Source organism: Strongylocentrotus purpuratus, unplaced genomic scaffold, assembly GCF_000002235.5.
Source record: "Strongylocentrotus purpuratus isolate Spur 01 unplaced genomic scaffold, Spur_5.0 spur5_scaffold_4, whole genome shotgun sequence".
Classification (NCBI taxonomy): Eukaryota; Metazoa; Echinodermata; class Echinoidea; order Camarodonta; family Strongylocentrotidae; genus Strongylocentrotus; species Strongylocentrotus purpuratus.
In genome coordinates this window covers 12,350,702-12,367,506 of record NW_022145610.1, presented here as the reverse complement: position 1 = coordinate 12,367,506, position 16,805 = coordinate 12,350,702, and the positions used below count along the sequence as shown (strand labels likewise).

The window sequence follows — 16,805 nt, the reverse complement described above, 5'->3', positions numbered from 1 at the left end:
TGTTCAATCATCCTGTGGCATGAAACTGTCATGAATCTGGGGAGTGTTTCACAAAGATCGACTTTAAGTTGGACTTAACTATGGCAGGCTGTTCATGCCACTATTTGCTCTCACCGTTTACTGGCATTGGTCCCTCAAGGGACATACAAATTATGGTCACAGATCTACAGAATTTACATTTTTTGATAACTTAGTATTGAAGGAAAAATATCTAAAGATCATAATGGTGAGAGTGAACGGCCTGCCATAGTTAAGTCCAACTTAAGTTGATCTTAGTTTTTGTGAAACACCCTCCTGGACGCTTTGTATAATTGGCAAAAGTGCTAAGGTTTTACAATAAATCAGCTACAAAATGTTTACGCAGAGGGCCCTTGTGTCACTAACTAGGAGTGATGGCTCAGTGGTAGAGCAGGGGTCTCATAAATGGGAAGGTCCCAGATTCAAAACCAAGTCAATACGCTATTGCCCTTTGGTAGGGGATGAAGTCTTGTTCAGATATGATGTGGTCTTTTTACCTGTAAATAAAGATGTTGTATTGCCCTTGGCGACCGACCCCAAAATCTTGAAATCTACGGTCGGCTTTAAAAAAAAAAATTAAACCGTTTTTTAGTGAAAAAAAAAAAATATTAAAGCATCATCAAAATATCAGCCCAAAGAGGGAGAAAGAAAAAAAAGTTTAAACAAAAAAAAAATTCTTACCGACCGACCGACCGACCCATGTTTTGGCACCTAAATGGCACCTGTGCACAATTAAGGTACTTGCGTGTATTCACTTTACATGTAGGTCTGTGTTGTCAGATACAGAAATGTAAAGCATATTTTGCAGGCTTTAATTGTCATTACCAAGTCCCTCGGAGTTGACTTAAGGCTGTCAGTCCCGTGGTTGCTTACTTATAAGCATACACAAACTTCTTAGCAGTCGGGTTAGGAAACAAGATACACCATCAAAACATCAAACTTAAATATGTGCACAAAGTCATGAAGATCAGGAGGTACTTTTGTGAAGTTTTATTTCAAGTGCCTTCATTGCATAGTATACAATTATAAATATTTGCATTCTAGTCTTTCATAAAACGGATAAAAGATAGAAATATAGGGAGAGTTGATAAGGGTCCAAAGGGAAAGGGGAAAGATAGAGAGAGAGAGATGGCTCAGGATGGCTAAGGAGAGACAGCGAGAGAGAGAGAGAGAGAGAGAGAGAGAGAGAGAGAGAGAGACAGTCTACATAGACTTGATAATATACACGTTTTGAACAATTTTTTCAAAAAATCTGTGTCATCGGAAGAATAAAATTCTATTTCAGTTCATTGAAAACTAAAGAAAACCCATCAGATAGACAATATACCTTGAAAATAAAATAGTTTGAAATCTATCCTAGGCAATTTATCGGGCATCAATGTCATCTAATTTAACATGTTAACTAATGCTTAAAAATGTTAATTAGTGAACAAAAGATATCTACATGTGCTAAGACTGCAGTTTCCAAATAAAAAAAGTTGCAATTATATGATAGATAACTCAATAAGCAATAGGAGCAAAATATTGATTTATGACAAGGATTTCAGGAGAATGCTATTTCAGTAACATAACAACGACAATTAGCATAACACATTGTCATAACAATCCATGAATTACATAGTTTTTATAGTCCTACACCGACGAACATAATTGATTTGGCAATTTATCTGTAACCCCTATCGGAAAGAGAAGATCTTGAGTTGCATTAGCTCTTACTCTTCAGAAGTACAGTGTACTTCTGAAGAGTAAGAGCTAAAAAACGTACATTATTGCCCCAATAAAATATATCTCTTAACCCATCTCCATTCTCTTTAATATATATATATATATATATACAGTCAAACCTGCCTATAGTTACCACCCAAGGGAAACACAAAAAGTGGTCTTTGTAGACAGGTGGTCTTTGTAGACAGGTTCCTTTAGTACATGATTCAATGAGAAACCATTTTCAAGGAAAACAACAAATGTGGCCTTTGTAGACAGGTGGTCTTTGTAGACAGGTGGTCACCAAAGCAGGTTTGACTGTATATATATATATATTAGGTTGCCATAACAATCCATTGATTACGTAGTTTTTATAGGCCTACACCGGCGAACATTGAGGCACGTAATTGATTTGGCAATTCATCCGTCGTCACCCCTATCGGAAAGAGAAGATCTCGAGTTGCATCAATATAATATTACTCTTATCTTATTCTCAAGTATGAGAAATTAAGAACTTACGATTTTCCTCCTATAAAATGTATCTCTTTACTCATCTCTATTCTCTTAAAAACAATGTATACATTGTCATCGCAATACATTAATTGCGTAGATTGTATGGGCCTACACCGGCGAATACAAATCACATAATTGATTTGGCATTTTATCAGTCACCCCTAATATTGTAAAGAGATGATTTAGAGTTGCATCAATACACTGTATAATATTACTCTAAAGAATGAGTCCTTTAAAAACGTACAATTTTCCTCCTATAAAAATGTGTCTCTTTACCCATCTACATTCTCTTTAAAAAAAAAATACATTGTCATAGCAATAAATTAATTGCGTATATTTTATAGGCCTACACTGGCGAACATTAATGCACGTATTGATTTGGCATTTCATCCGTCACCCTTTCGGAAAGAGAAGATCTTGAGTAGCATCAATGTAATATTACTCTGAAGAGTGAGAACTAAAAACTTACATTATTCACCCTATATAAAACATATCTCTTGAGTCTGTACCCATCTCCATTCTTGTTAATTATATATATATATATAGTGTCACAACAATCCATTAATTATACGTAGTTTTTTATAGGCCTACACCGGCGAACATTGATGCACATATTTGGCAATTCATAAAAACATAACAAACATAAAAATGTACATTTCTCCCTACAAAATGTATCTCTTTACCCATCTCCGTTCTCTTTAAAAAGAGATGAATATAACCTTAAAGAATAATAAAGTAAGCATATCCTTTTCTTAATGAAGAGCAGTTCCTTTATCTCTCTTGTTTCTTCTCTCTTCTATTGCTTAGCATCACTCTGTTTCCCCTCTCTCCATTCCCTTTCCTTTTCCTCTCAAAATATCAAGTCTGAAGATGATCGGCATGGAATCTTTCATAAAAAAGTGAGAACGAAGCGCGATTCCATAATCAAGCGTGCATCTACTTTCAACCAATCAGGGTCACTCATTAAGGCTCGTTCAGATAAGACGCGGTAAACCACCGCAAAAAAAAAGTCGCTGTATGTTTTTTTAATTTTTTTTGTTGGTACTATACAGTCATGTAAAAATGTAATTGAATGGTAACTGCACGCAACAAAAGTTCTACGCATATTCACAGCTCTATTATGTTATAAGATACATAAATTTGGAAGCGTATTACACTTGACGTCATCATAAAAAATATTTAAAAAACCGCCGCGGCTGACCGCTTCGTGTCTGAACAAGACTTTAGTTCAAGAGCTAGTGGACTTACTCTGTAAATTATGACCGGTTATGATACTCGTTCTTTCCTTCTTTTAAGATATATCCTCTGTACACTATTCGTTCTGATTATGATTCGATTCAGTATCATCTTCCCCGTTTTCCTTCATTTCCTTTTCTCTTGCTATCCTCCTCGTCTTTCTCTTCGCTTCTAAAATCTCTTCGACGCATTTTCTTCGCCGCTCGATCTTCTTGCGGATGTCGTCGAGTTCCGCGAAATGTCCGCTGCGCAGAGCGCTGATCTTGAGTTTCTTGGCCAGCGTGTTCACCAGGAATTGTTTCCTGATCGATTCGATGTCCGTCCCGCTGGCGTATGGGTCGAGCGCGTTCCTGCTCGCCTCCTCGAACTCCAACATGAACTTGGTGTTCAGCGCCATCTCATCCATTGGGGCCCCACCGCCTCCTTCGGCGCCGGAATCGCGGCCCTTCTTCTGCGAATCCAGCTGGTTTCTGTGCCCCATTTTGGACGATCTCAGCTTCGATTTAAACGTCGGTGGCTGAGGCTTCCTACCGCGCCGATAAATGCGGTCACCCCGGACCGACCCACCTAAATCTGGGACATCGTTGACGAACACCGTAGAGTTCTTGCTGGATGGACTCTCTGCTCGGAAGTGCGATTCAGGGATCTTAAACCGATTGAGAGGGCTGAGCTGTCGTCTGCGGAGCACGGGTGCGGAGACGTTCACCTTGATATCTCGAGGAGAACTCGGATAGGCAGCACTTCGAGGAGAATCCTGATCCGGACTTGTCCTTTCAGACATCACTTTCTCGTCTGACTTCAAAGCTTCAGACCCCTGGTCTGACATATTGAAGTGGGCTTCGGACGGACTTATCACACGGGGTCTCGGTGAATTCGGCCGACTCGAGAACTTGGGTGCCGAGTCATCTTCGGACGGGCATGGAGAGTATATGATGGGTAGGAGGGAATCCCTGTGTATCCGTAGCTTTCGTCGGTTCATCTGTGCCACCAGGAGAATCTCAGGGTTCTCCTCAGCTTTGTCCTGGACACCAGATGCTGCTTCCGTCGTCACTTGATCCAACGTCGTGATGGTCATCGTTTCTTGTCCTGATCCATCCAGATACTCATCGTAGGTATCGTACTGACTGGTCTCGTCTTCATGCTCGTCTCGGTTCACCGTCTCGACGTCGACGACGTGTGACTTTCGCTGGGCGACGATGTCGCACTGCCTTTGGAAGATCTCCACGAAGTTGTTCAGGAACTTGACCTGATCGCGATCTAGTTCACGCTCACGGTACGACTTGGATCGCTCAATGTGACGCAGTTCTCGCTCGAGCTGCTGGTTCGTACGACGTTCGTCGCGCCGAGCTTCCCAGATTGTCCGCTGGTTACTCTTGTTGCAGAATGCGCGAGCGTCTCGACGCAGCAGCGATTCTGACTTCCCGACCGACATGATATTCTTTCGAGGAAACCACTAAACGATTAAAGAACTGATTCCTGATTCTTCAGATCTGGAGACGGTATTAGAGTTTCAAAAGTGTTGATCCTTGCAATCGTTTCGTACCAGGAATGACGGGATTCAGGAACTCGTATAAGCACCTGTTGATAGCAAAAGAAAATGATACAGAATATTTAGAAATGGGTTCATTCAGTTCTTCTTAATCCTTGTCATATTTTATTATATGTTTTTTTGTGCTCGTGTTTATTTATTAAAATCATAGAATGCTGCTGCACAAGCCCTTTATTATGGAGGAGCACGCAGAGAACATTACTGTCGGTTTAATCTATATTATATTCCGCAGTATTTTAAAACACCAATGAGAGGGGCAAGGAAGACAGAAGAGCAATTAAAAATAAAATCTCTCTAAAGAGGGTGATGGGTGGAACATGATGGGGGGGGGGGGGTCGAGGTAGGCGAATGAGACTTTAATAATGTGGTAGAAGCTATAAAGTCATCGCAAAAGTCTTGAACATGACCCCCCCCCCCCCGCATTTCTCACCACCATTTCCCACCCTCATAATGATTTACTGAATCTTGTCCTATCAATAAAACGAAGAGTATTGTGAATTGTATGCCTCTAGACAATAAAAGTCTGTTGATAAAATTATACCTTCATTTGAATTGATACCAATGTATTACAACTTGAAATTATTAATCAGCGTGAAATTGCACGTTTCATACTTCACAAATTTATCATGCATACCTATTACAGTACGGACTGACTCAGCGAAAAGGTAATTTTATGCTCACGTTTCACCCTGATCCAGACTATATAGGGGGTCATTACCCTTTAACAATATAACAATTTTACCATGCCAGAGTTCACACGCAAACACAATTAATTTCGTATTGCAGAGCATATACCTAAATATAGGAGCTACTTCGACAACATGAGTCGGATTTAAGGTGGACTCGACCAAAACGTACTTATATCAAAATAGGCACTTATCATAACAGTTTTATTTTTTATCGTCGGGGATATTTTTCGGATTTGCGTCCCCCTCCCCGGTATTGGAACATCCTGAAGCCGCCCATAACGTGGGTTATCCGGCGTATTCAGTCGCTTTCCGTCACGCAATGTTATCACTGTCTAATTAAATTGCAAATTATATTGACTATGCCCGTGTACTTATCGACTAATTATGTTTGGGGAAAACGTTATGAATCAATATTTACGTTGGTTTTTCCCCATGCACGTTCGAAGCAAACATGTTTTAGGGATCATTGATAACCAACATGAGGAAAGGAAAGTGATATTCAATGGCAATAACTTTAATGATGAAAGTGATCATCTTCAGAAGCATAAAGCATACCATATTATCTTTATAGGTAAACAATTATGTTTAAATTTACACAAAGCCATTATGTAAAACATACCGAATATACGTAATAAAATACATGATTCAAGGGTTGGAAACTGTGTAAGGGGAATCGAGGCTTTGTTGTGTTTGATTATTAAGCATAATGTACAGGAAAGGCATCATGCATGTCCTAACTAAATCCCGCCAAAGTGAGTCATAACAATTTAGAAGATGAAATGAGATATCGACTAATTTTTATTTAAAATGTCATCTGCGATCAACCCGTAATGAAATATTAAACAGGCCTTTAAAAGTTTACCTTTCATCTATTGAACAGAATGAAAAAAACGTCGACAAGAAACTATCAAATCGATTGTGCGCGAGACAATAATTTTGGCGCGTTAGCATGTATACGAATTTGCTATAAAATTGTTCAACAATGGCAAATTATTCGCATGTACTTCCGAATGCACTAACAGAACCAATTTTTATTCGAGGTCGCAAACTCATAAAGGCAATGCATTAATAATCACAAGTCATGCACATCCTGTCCTTAACATTGTATCTATGGAAACGGAACGCTATCCCTATCAGGTGATGTGCGATATGGCGGGAAAGCCGTTTTTAATTAATGAGGGGAGATCAAAAATAAATCTTTTGTGAAGAGATGGATGGATGTATTCCGGTGCGCCTGTCGAATTCACCTGGGGTGGAAATGGACGCTGTGAATTTGGATTGATGTACATGAAGATCAACATTTAGAATGTGTGAAAATATTGATGTACATAGCGTGGTGTGAATTCGATGCACAAATTATTTCAAAAGATCATGCTTGTTTCAATATGATTTTGATCGCGGCGTAATATCATCCATTTCAATTGCTTTCTTCCATGATAATTATTTCCGTGCCATGATGATACAAAATTATTGTACACTATATTTTGTATATAAATTTGTATGAGATAGGCCTAATGATAATGTCAAGACGAAAAAATATGCGACATGATTAAATCTGAAACAAAACCGGGAAGAAGATTGCCTAACGGACGGGGGAGGGGGGGGGGGGGTGGGGGTGTAAAAATACTTTTAAAGCCCACAGTCCCTCGGTAAGGTACAGAAAATATAACCTTTTTAGTTTATAAAGGGGGAGGGGGCGATCCACTTTTCTTCGTGTTGATCCATCAATAAATATGAATATGCCATCTACATCACAGTTTGGACACTCTTTTAATAGTTTTTGAGCATGAAACAAACAGTAAATAACATGACAACAGCTAAGGAAGGTGTTCTCAAAAAGTTGCAAAGCTTCCCGTTGAATGATTCTTACAACAAGGGGCGGCGATTTCTTTGCATGACCAGGGGGGGGGGGGGGTACGAAAAACAAGATTAAAAAAAACTTACTTGTAGTATTTTGAAGGTTAACATGCGAGGGAGCGTAGCGATCGAGCGAGAAGATTTTTGCACTTTTATCAGTCTAGACACTGCACTCTTGGGCCCTCCAGAGCCTAAAAGTGCGTCGCAAGTCTTGAGTCAGTATTTGCCATACATTTTTTGAAGGGCAAATTTGCCGGAGGATGATTCCCCTAAAATAAATTGAGGAGGAGGGGAGGGGTGGGGTCCCCCCGTACCCCCGGGATCGCCGCCCTGCTTACAACACGATAGCGACTATTTTCGAAAAATTAACTAGAGCTCACTTTCAATATATTTGTAGGCTATGTTCCATATAGCAATCATGTTCGGATTACATAATGTGTCCCTATCATGTTTGCTTGTATTGAATTGATTTTTTTTTCTTCTGCAACATACAAATCAAATTATGTTTCAGCAATATTTCATATTGATGAAAAACAAATTGATGTCATTTTGTGACTCACAAGGCTATCGCACTATATAGGTTGATTTTTTTTTTTTGGGGGGGGGGCGAAAGTAGTTGCTATCGTGTTTTAAATAACGACACAATTTTATGTATGAATTTAAGGATTCATGTCATGAATTCCACCAACAAAATTTGTAACCATTACGTTTTACTCACCCACTATACTGTCTTGTTTTTCCTTGGTCCCTCTCTATCCCTTATAGTTATACACTCCTCGTTTTCGTCCTCTCTGAACGCAGTTTATGCCAGCAGACCAGAGATGTATCATAACCACACATCTCAAGGTGAACTTGGTCATTAAAGTTTCAAAATAGTTGGTATGACGGTCAAAAACAGCAGGTATAGAATAATGTTTCCTTTCCCTGTATACTCTGCAGGAGATCTATAGGGACACACTGAGAGACAATAGTTTGATATTTCATCCCGTTGCTATGACGACACTGACAATGATGCGGATGGCGGTGGTACTGAAGTGATGATGGTGATGAGCACTATGAATATGAATGCAATACGCTGATGGCGGTTATGAACAGTTGAGTTGAGTTTCAAACCATTTCATAATCCGATGGTTAAAATCAAACTGACTAAGACAATTGTCAAATTAGTGATTATTGAAGTACTAGTCAGCAAAATAATTACTACCTTGCTCAAAGTTGGATGAAATATTGATTCCCGACTTCTGAAGCTCAAACACTGGTGGTATTGAATGATATTTAACTCACTGACAAGGTGATAGAGTCGAGCATCAAATTGCTATAGAAAATGATCGAAGACATCAGTTATAAATACTGGTAGACAAATAACGTAACGCTGAATCCTGGTATATAATAAATTTGACAGATTTGCATCCAAGCAAGGTGTCGCAAAGCTCGAGCTCGATCTGCAATAAGTCTTTAATCCGAGCATCTGGATGAAAGGCATCACTTACGGAAACTTGTGGACAAACTCTCGTTGCCAAAGCATGGTCATCTTCCTCTGGTTGAAAAGGAACAAGTGTTTTACCAAGAAGTTACCAGACCCACTAGTGGTCACGGCAGAAAGCACCCACTGGGTATCCGTGTCCTTTGAGAGTCAATACCCCGCTGGGAGGACACGACCCCGGAAATCTAAACTTAAAAGAAGAGGAAAATGTTTACCCCAAGAGTCACGAAAACCCGACCACAATGCCTCTCTTGATGCTGACGAGAGTCGAACAATGTCCGATAAGCGTCGATGACGGTGTAAGGGGTGTCACTGTTTTAATATTCGCCGATGCGTGCTTAAACAATGGCTTCAAATTACAAAATAAAGATTTATGTAAAACTTGAAAGTAACTTGAACCTCTCTGCTTGAAACCTTTTGTTTGAGTTGCTCCAGCGTCTTGCAAACTGAGATGCTTGTTTTAAACGACTAGTCAAAACATTACACGGGCTAGATCCAATGAAACAAAAATAAAGGGAAAAAACATTAAAGTGGATTAACGGTTGGCCAGGCTGTAATCTAAACAATGTAGTCCATTTCATACATCAGGATCGGTTGGCTTATGGTAATCGCTTCTGACTGGATGGAAGAGAAAAAAAACCTACAGAACTAAAATACATGTACCATGAAATTGTTCTTTCTTAATTGGTAATCAATGGAAAAAATATGTTTCGGTAAGCTTTCGCATGTCAATACCAGTTGATATTAAAATAGCCTTCCTGTGGAGGTTGTGTCATGGGCGCCCAGAAGTCACAATGATTGAGAAACTATATACTCTATTAGATATCGACGCACGACTCAATAAACGTTATATTCAGGCGATATAAATTCATTGATTGGAATAATAGATGGTACCTGATGCGGTGGGGTTTTCCTGTATCGTTCCCGCATCATTGCCGTTGCCATGGCACTCAATTTCCATCACTGTGCGGGATGAGCGGGAAGGGCAGCCAGTTGAAGAGAGCAGGGTGAAGGAGGGACATAGAGAGAGAGAGGGAGAGGAGAGAGAGAGAGAGAGAGAGAGAGAGAGAGAGAGAGAGAGAGAGAGGGGAGGAGAAAGGGGGGGGGGAGGGGACTAAAGAGCAAACGAGAGAGGAAGGGATGTAGTGGTAGAAATCTTGTCTCTATTATTATTATTTTCTCTACTTTCTTTTCTCTCTCTCTCTCTTTCTCTCTCTCTCTCTCTCTCTCTCTCTCTCTCTCTCTCTCTCTCTAGATAATTAGATTCTCCCTCCACATCCCTTTCTCTTTCTCTCTCCCATACTCCCTTTTTGCCTTCTTTCTGTATTTCTCCCCGGTCGCTCCTGAAAGAATCCATCATTTAAGACACCTGCATTGCACATCAAAACTGTTAGGGGGAGGGGAGATATTTAAATTCAAATTCAAATTCAAAATTTATTGAACAGACATTTATGATCATTTTCTAAACAAAGGATACAAAATATCAAATTACTGTGAAGGCTTACAAAGATAGTGTAGTGCAAATATCAAAATTGCAATAAACAGGAATAGCAAAAGAGAAATGGAAAAAAAAAATGAACGTACTTCTTTGGGAATATAATTGGCCTACAGAGATGTTAAAGCCCCACTGCACTACTTATCAAAGAGATTCGATCACGTCCTCCGAAGGACATAATAGCTACTTGCGCCCTCTATGTAGCAAACAATGCCTAAGCGGTGCCCGTTGGTTCCCCTTTGATCCCCCTTTTTCGTTATGTCAATTGAGAGCTGATTTGATGAGATAACCACCTGTCAGTGACCTTGCAGGGAGGTCTAATCCCTCCTGGCCAAACTAGTGCAGCAGGGCTTTGAAGGGATAGTTGAGTTCTGTTTTCAGACCGCAATAACCTTCAAAGTGCATGGTTGTTGGTCTTATTCTTATCTATGACATTTCTAGTGCCCTTTTAGAACCTAAAATTGCTATGAAGGTAATTTTAGACCCCCAAAATGTTTGAAATTTAGCCAATTAATACGATCATACCAATTCAGCTCCACTTTCAAAAAAATACGGTGATCGTTAATTAATTATTAAATTTGGGCCGGCTGATTGGGCTTAATAATTATAACCAACTCGAAAATGCCAACAAAAAAGCCAACATCGGCATTGGCTGAAATACGACGTAAAAGGCGCTATTTCTTTTTTTCAACGGCTTTTTCAAATGATCTAATATTGGTGGTGGTACGGGTACAGTATTAGAAATCGTTATATTTATGGATATTTCAGCCGTCTCTGAACCGAATTTGATCATTATTAACAAAGATGATTGTGTCATGTTCTTTCAAATTTGACACTCAGTTTTTCATTATCTCACAGTTTTGTTTTGTCTAGCGCCCTCTGCAACAAAACTCCACTATCCCTTTAATAAATTACATTTCTCGTAATATTTTTACGTTTTCAATTTTCAACGAGGAAAAGAAAAAGAAACAAAAAGATGATATTAAATCATTTTATATAAATGAAAAAATTCTTTAGATATAAAAGTACATTTTAAACTCATATATTTGTTGCTTATAAACTCGAACATGTCGGGTCATTCTCAATATTCTGGAGGGGGGGGGGGGGGGGGAGGATATGGTCCCCCACTTGGAGAGTGGGGATCCTATGGTGGGGATTTCCCTTCGAGGTTTCGCGTGCGAGCGCAGCTCATCGATCACCTGTGACCTAGCCTGGAAATCATGTGACTTTGTTTGTTATTCAAATCATTATCACCTGAGCTGAGCGATCCAGATCCAAGAGTGTCAATTTATCAGTTTATCCGGGTGGTGATTTGTGGCAGTTTTATTTATCGGTAGGAAGCCTCCATCTTATAATATTGAAGAGTTCGGTGAATGTGAGCATGAGTTTTTGAGTGTGTGAATGACAGCCAAAGATTTGTGGCGCTCTGAGTTGTGTCTTTTGCTATATTGTAAGACTAGACTATAACGTGTCGCCCATGCCATGTTTTGTGTGTAGGCTGTATAATTTGTCAAGTGTTACTTACATGTGTAATCATGTATCGATTTCGCAGATGCCTAGTAAGAGAAGCATTGCTTTTTCATATGTGTATTAGGTTATGTGGGATGGGGAGCAATGAATCTTAAAATTATTACTTTGAAATTTCAAGTTAAAGGTGTAAAATATCCATATTTGGAAATGGTCATCGAAACCCGAGACTGAAAGTAAGAGTTGAGTGGGACTAGGGATTATTGAGTTCTGGGCAGCGTTTCACGAAACCGTCATAAGTCCAAGTTCACCGACATCCCATTGAAACGTGTGTTAAACTTAATACACGCATTTCAATGGGATGTCGTTGGACTTGTACTTATGACGGTTTCATGAAACGCTGCCTTGATAACGAAAATTGTTACTTCTAGATGTACAGAATCAGTCCAAACTTGCACTACATTATGTATGCAAGACTACAGATGAAAGATGTTTCCAAATGATTGTTGTAGCAAATTTATTAAAACCTGATAAGAAAGATAATGACAGTGGTGGTAAGAGCCCTGACCCTTTTGAATTTGATGTTGTCTCCTTACTCTCCAGTGTACAGACGTCAGTAGACTCTAGAGCATGTTAGTAATTATGATTTCCAGCAATTTTTTTTTGCAATTTTGTATATTCTTGGCCCAAGCAATTAACCTACTGTCTACTCTTAGCCAATTTGTTTCGAGATGCTATTCCTTTACAAGTACTTGTGAGATTTATATCTAATTTATTTTCATTTTCATTTTTGTATTGCAGGTTTCGCAGCAGATGGCATATCGACGTGAATAGTTGAAACAGTATACGTCACCATGAAGATGTATTTCTTCTTCGAATCAATTACAAGTGACATCCTTTTCAAAGGGTGGGTTATCACTACAAAATGGGGTAAGTTGTCATATAAACCTGGACTGGGGGGTGTTTCACAAAGACTAAGATTGTCTAGTTTAAGTTGGACTTAACTATGGCAGCTACGTTAGGCCATTTATGACACTGTTTGCTCTCACCATTTACTGGCATTGGCCTCTCAAGGGATGTTCAAATCATGGTAAAAAATCTACAGAATTTATAACTTTTGATAATTCATTATTGAAGGAAAAGGTATTATACATGTAATCTAAAGATCACGGTGATGAGAGCAAACAGTGGCATGAACAGCCTGCCATAGTTAAGTCCAACTTAAAGTTGATCTTAGTCTTTGTGAAACACCCCCTTGGAAACATAAAGAGGAAAACAAGGATTGCATTGATGAAATTAGCAACACCGTGAAAATTGTTGGGGGAGGGGGAAGTTTCCTATATACATGTAGATCAACAATTTTTGTGGGAAGTCAGATATTTATTAGTTCTATAGAACAATACAAACATTAGATATTATATCAATTACAACCAATGTGTGCTCAGGTATGTTTGAGTATGACAAAATTAATTTGTTAATTAGGTTGGGTTTGTGAGATCAGATGTCAAAGGTCACAGGATTGTCAATCAATGAACATGCATGCAGGCAGAGGTATACTGGAGATGCAGTAGCATTCATTTTCTTGTAGAATGTTACCAGATATTTAATCAAAATTTTATCTCAAGTACTTGTATACTTTCATTGATAAACTTTCAGATACATGTGTAATATGGTTTTCACACTTTATTCAATTGTTTATAGTCTGCATGTCTACATAAAAACACTATTTGTACTACCGGTATTAAACTAATTAAATCTTCAATCATAGAACATTTGGCTTTTGAACCTCTTTCAGACTTAAAGTGACCCGGTAACATTGCCTCAGATTTTGAAACAAAATCCTGGATTTAGCTCATGCCGCAGTCATAGTTATAAACCTTTAGGTTAGAAATGAATCCCATGACTTTTACAAGCCGATCGCCTGTCTGATTATCAAGATATTTATGATTGGTAAAACCGGTCACTCAAAGATTTTTTACTTTTTTGAGGCACTTCATGATCATTTTGAAGCTCCAGTTTTTTTAGGGCTTCAATATTACACCATATCACAGACACATAAAACACATAGGGCCATGCATCTCAGATTTAACATTGTTGAACGATGCCTTTCATGACCCCTCTTCCTCCCGTTTCTTTCTGAATCTAGAATTTGCCTTGTCCTGCCTTCTCTTTGCCTTCGCGGCGGTGGTCCTGGAGGTCTTGGCGACCCTCAGCACTTACCTGACCCGCCGCTATACCACTAATCCTCTAGAGATGAACTGGTCCTCACCCATCAATGGAAGATCGCCTCTCCTGGCCCCACTCCAGATACCGAGCAGCGTGTCAAAGGTCAAACAACGGAGGTAATTTTGAACAATATTATTATTGAGATCTTTTATATTAACTGTAACCAAGTTTAGGTCATTGAACTAACTTTGAAAAGAGGCATCCAGAGTTGGTACGTTTAATCACTTTGTGCAAATAAATGATATCGATCTGCCCTACATTTGTTAGAAAATGTACAGTAACCACGAAATCAGTCGAGAAAGATGAGAAATTCAAGTGTGTCAACCTGACCATGTGTTGAGCAGCATACATCATACATGGTTTCAAAGAAGTTTTTGTTTATTTACAATTTGCTGAACCAAATACTGCTTATCTACTGCATGAAAAAAATTGGGAGACTGTAATTCTTGAAGCGGCACCGCACTACTTGTAGCTACTTGCGCCCTCTATATAGCAAACAATGCCTAATTGGTACCGGTTGGTCCCCCATGATCCCCTTTTTCTTATGTTAATTGAGAGCTGATTTGATGAGATAGCCACCTGTCATTGACCTTGCAGGGAGGTCTAATCCCTCCTGGTCAAACTAGTGCAGTCAGGCTTAAATGCCATTACCAGAATTCAAGATGAGCTTGAATTTTTGGAATGGTAATTCCAGCTGTAAAATTGACATAATTTTGCTGCCTTTGGCGTTTGCTGTGAATGGAGGGCCAGTACATTTTTCTTTTACAATTTTTTCTTTTTTTAAAGCAGTTGTTATGTTATTACCATTTTTCTTAATTACAGGTGTCGGATCCACTTTGGTCGGACGATCGTCCACATCGTCACCGTCAGCTTGGGCTACACCGTCATGCTGGTCGTCATGACTTACAACGCCTACTTCCTCATCTCGGTCGCTGTGGGGTCGGCCTTGGGCTACCTCCTGTTTGCCCCGTTCAGGAAACGCCCCAAGAAGAGGACGCCCCCTGTTGATCGACGAGCCCAGAGGGACAGCTTGACCAGGAGCGGGCAGATGGATCTGGGCGGTGAGACGAGCGGTCCCGGAACCGACGCAGAAGGATCCTCCAGAGTCAATTACTATGGAACGCTGTAGTAAGGCATGACTGATGCGAAGGCCGTTGGATCAAGCCTGGGCACGTCGCTCGTGTCCTCTGCCCAGAGTTTAATCTTCATGTAATTTTGCTGAGGCACTCTGTAACCTGGAGAGAAAATGAGACCTACATGCAGCAGGATGACAAAAGCAATTGTGATTGATTTTTGTCATATGCCCCTCGAGGTCAGTGAGCATATATGGTAGAAATACTCCCCAGGGAGTGAAGATGGTGCTCAAATTGTTTTCACTTATGAATCTGATGACAGCAGTCGTGATATCTTTTCTTGCTGAAGAGACAACAATAGTAGGCGCAACATGTATATCAAGCTAGATTATCATTATCCACTGGGGGAACTGAATCTGACGTGTGCTATCAGAATTTCGACAGTAGAATTTTATTGATTACGAGTGCTGATGAAAATGTGTGGGGCAACTGAGCGATTGCCCAAAATTATTTTTACGTTGAGTGCTTCCAGCTGAAATGCTTTTGTATTGGTACCGTCTTGAAAGACGTTTTTGTATAATGTAGGATGAACCAAAGGACTCAGGATTTGGTCTTATGCTGAAGTACTGTCGCAAAGAGCCCACAAAATGAATACCGGTAATGATATCCATGTATAATTATATGATTACAGAAGCACCTGGAAGCAGCTAAAACTTTATTATTCATGTTTTTTTTAAAAATTGATGAAAAGATAATCTGCAGCTTGACTTTAATTCAGGAACCAGTGTTCTATTGCTTGCAGACCTACATGTAATACGTCTCTTCCCCTCCCCTTTCTCTCTCTCTCTCTCTCCCTCTTTTTCTGTGTCAGATCTGTCTGTCTCTCTCTTTATCTCTTGAAAATGAATTTGAAAAAGAAATCTACATGTACATGTAAGATTTATATTTTTGTAGTGTAAAAGAATACTTAATTTGTTAGATTTATTTTTGTTTGACTATTTAGTTTATAAAACAAAAGCTTATAAAAAATAGAAATAAGATACTACTGTTCAAAGAAAAGAAAAAATAAGACATAATATTACAAATTTACAATGTATATCATGCAATCATTAATATATTTTGATTTATTTTGTGCAAAATGATTACCTATGTTGTACACAGAGTATTCTCTAATTACAATGTATTAAAGGTTATGTTTAGTATTATGTATATTAGTTTAAGAGGACAAATAGAATTGTATCTTTTCTATATAAATCTACATGTATACAGATAGAACACAACCTCTAAAATGCTCTTTTTTTGAAATCCTGAATTGTTGAGAAATCATGCTTACCAACAGTCTTTATGTTTAATGAAATGAAAACAATTTAACCTTCAGCAAATTTATTTTGCTAAATTGTAAGACAATGAGGCGGTGCTTCAAACGTGCTGAAGACATTTTTCTGGACAATCGAAACTATGCTTTAAGCATTTTCATGCATTTAATACTAATTGT

At 39.0% G+C, this 16,805-nt stretch overlaps 2 protein-coding genes across 2 annotated transcripts; one reads left to right on the top strand and one right to left on the bottom strand.

Moving 5' to 3' along the window:
• Positions 1 to 3,479: 3,479 nt before the first annotated feature.
• On the bottom strand, positions 3,480 to 9,126 carry LOC105446839. The gene is made up of 2 exons (XM_011684164.2): positions 8,285 to 9,126; positions 3,480 to 5,049 (listed from the first exon to the last, which is right to left on the bottom strand). Exon 2 carries the CDS (start codon positions 4,901 to 4,903, stop codon positions 3,548 to 3,550), a length of 1,356 nt encoding a protein of 451 aa, XP_011682466.2. The 5' UTR covers positions 4,904 to 5,049; positions 8,285 to 9,126; the 3' UTR covers positions 3,480 to 3,547.
• Positions 9,127 to 11,798: 2,672 nt separating this feature from the next.
• On the top strand, positions 11,799 to 16,042 carry LOC115929364 (probable low affinity copper uptake protein 2). Its single transcript, XM_030998234.1, has 4 exons — positions 11,799 to 11,877; positions 12,813 to 12,941; positions 14,158 to 14,353; positions 15,060 to 16,042. Exons 2-4 carry the CDS (start codon positions 12,866 to 12,868, stop codon positions 15,364 to 15,366), a joined length of 579 nt encoding a protein of 192 aa, XP_030854094.1. The 5' UTR covers positions 11,799 to 11,877; positions 12,813 to 12,865; the 3' UTR covers positions 15,367 to 16,042.
• The last annotated feature ends 763 nt before the right edge of the window (positions 16,043 to 16,805 follow it).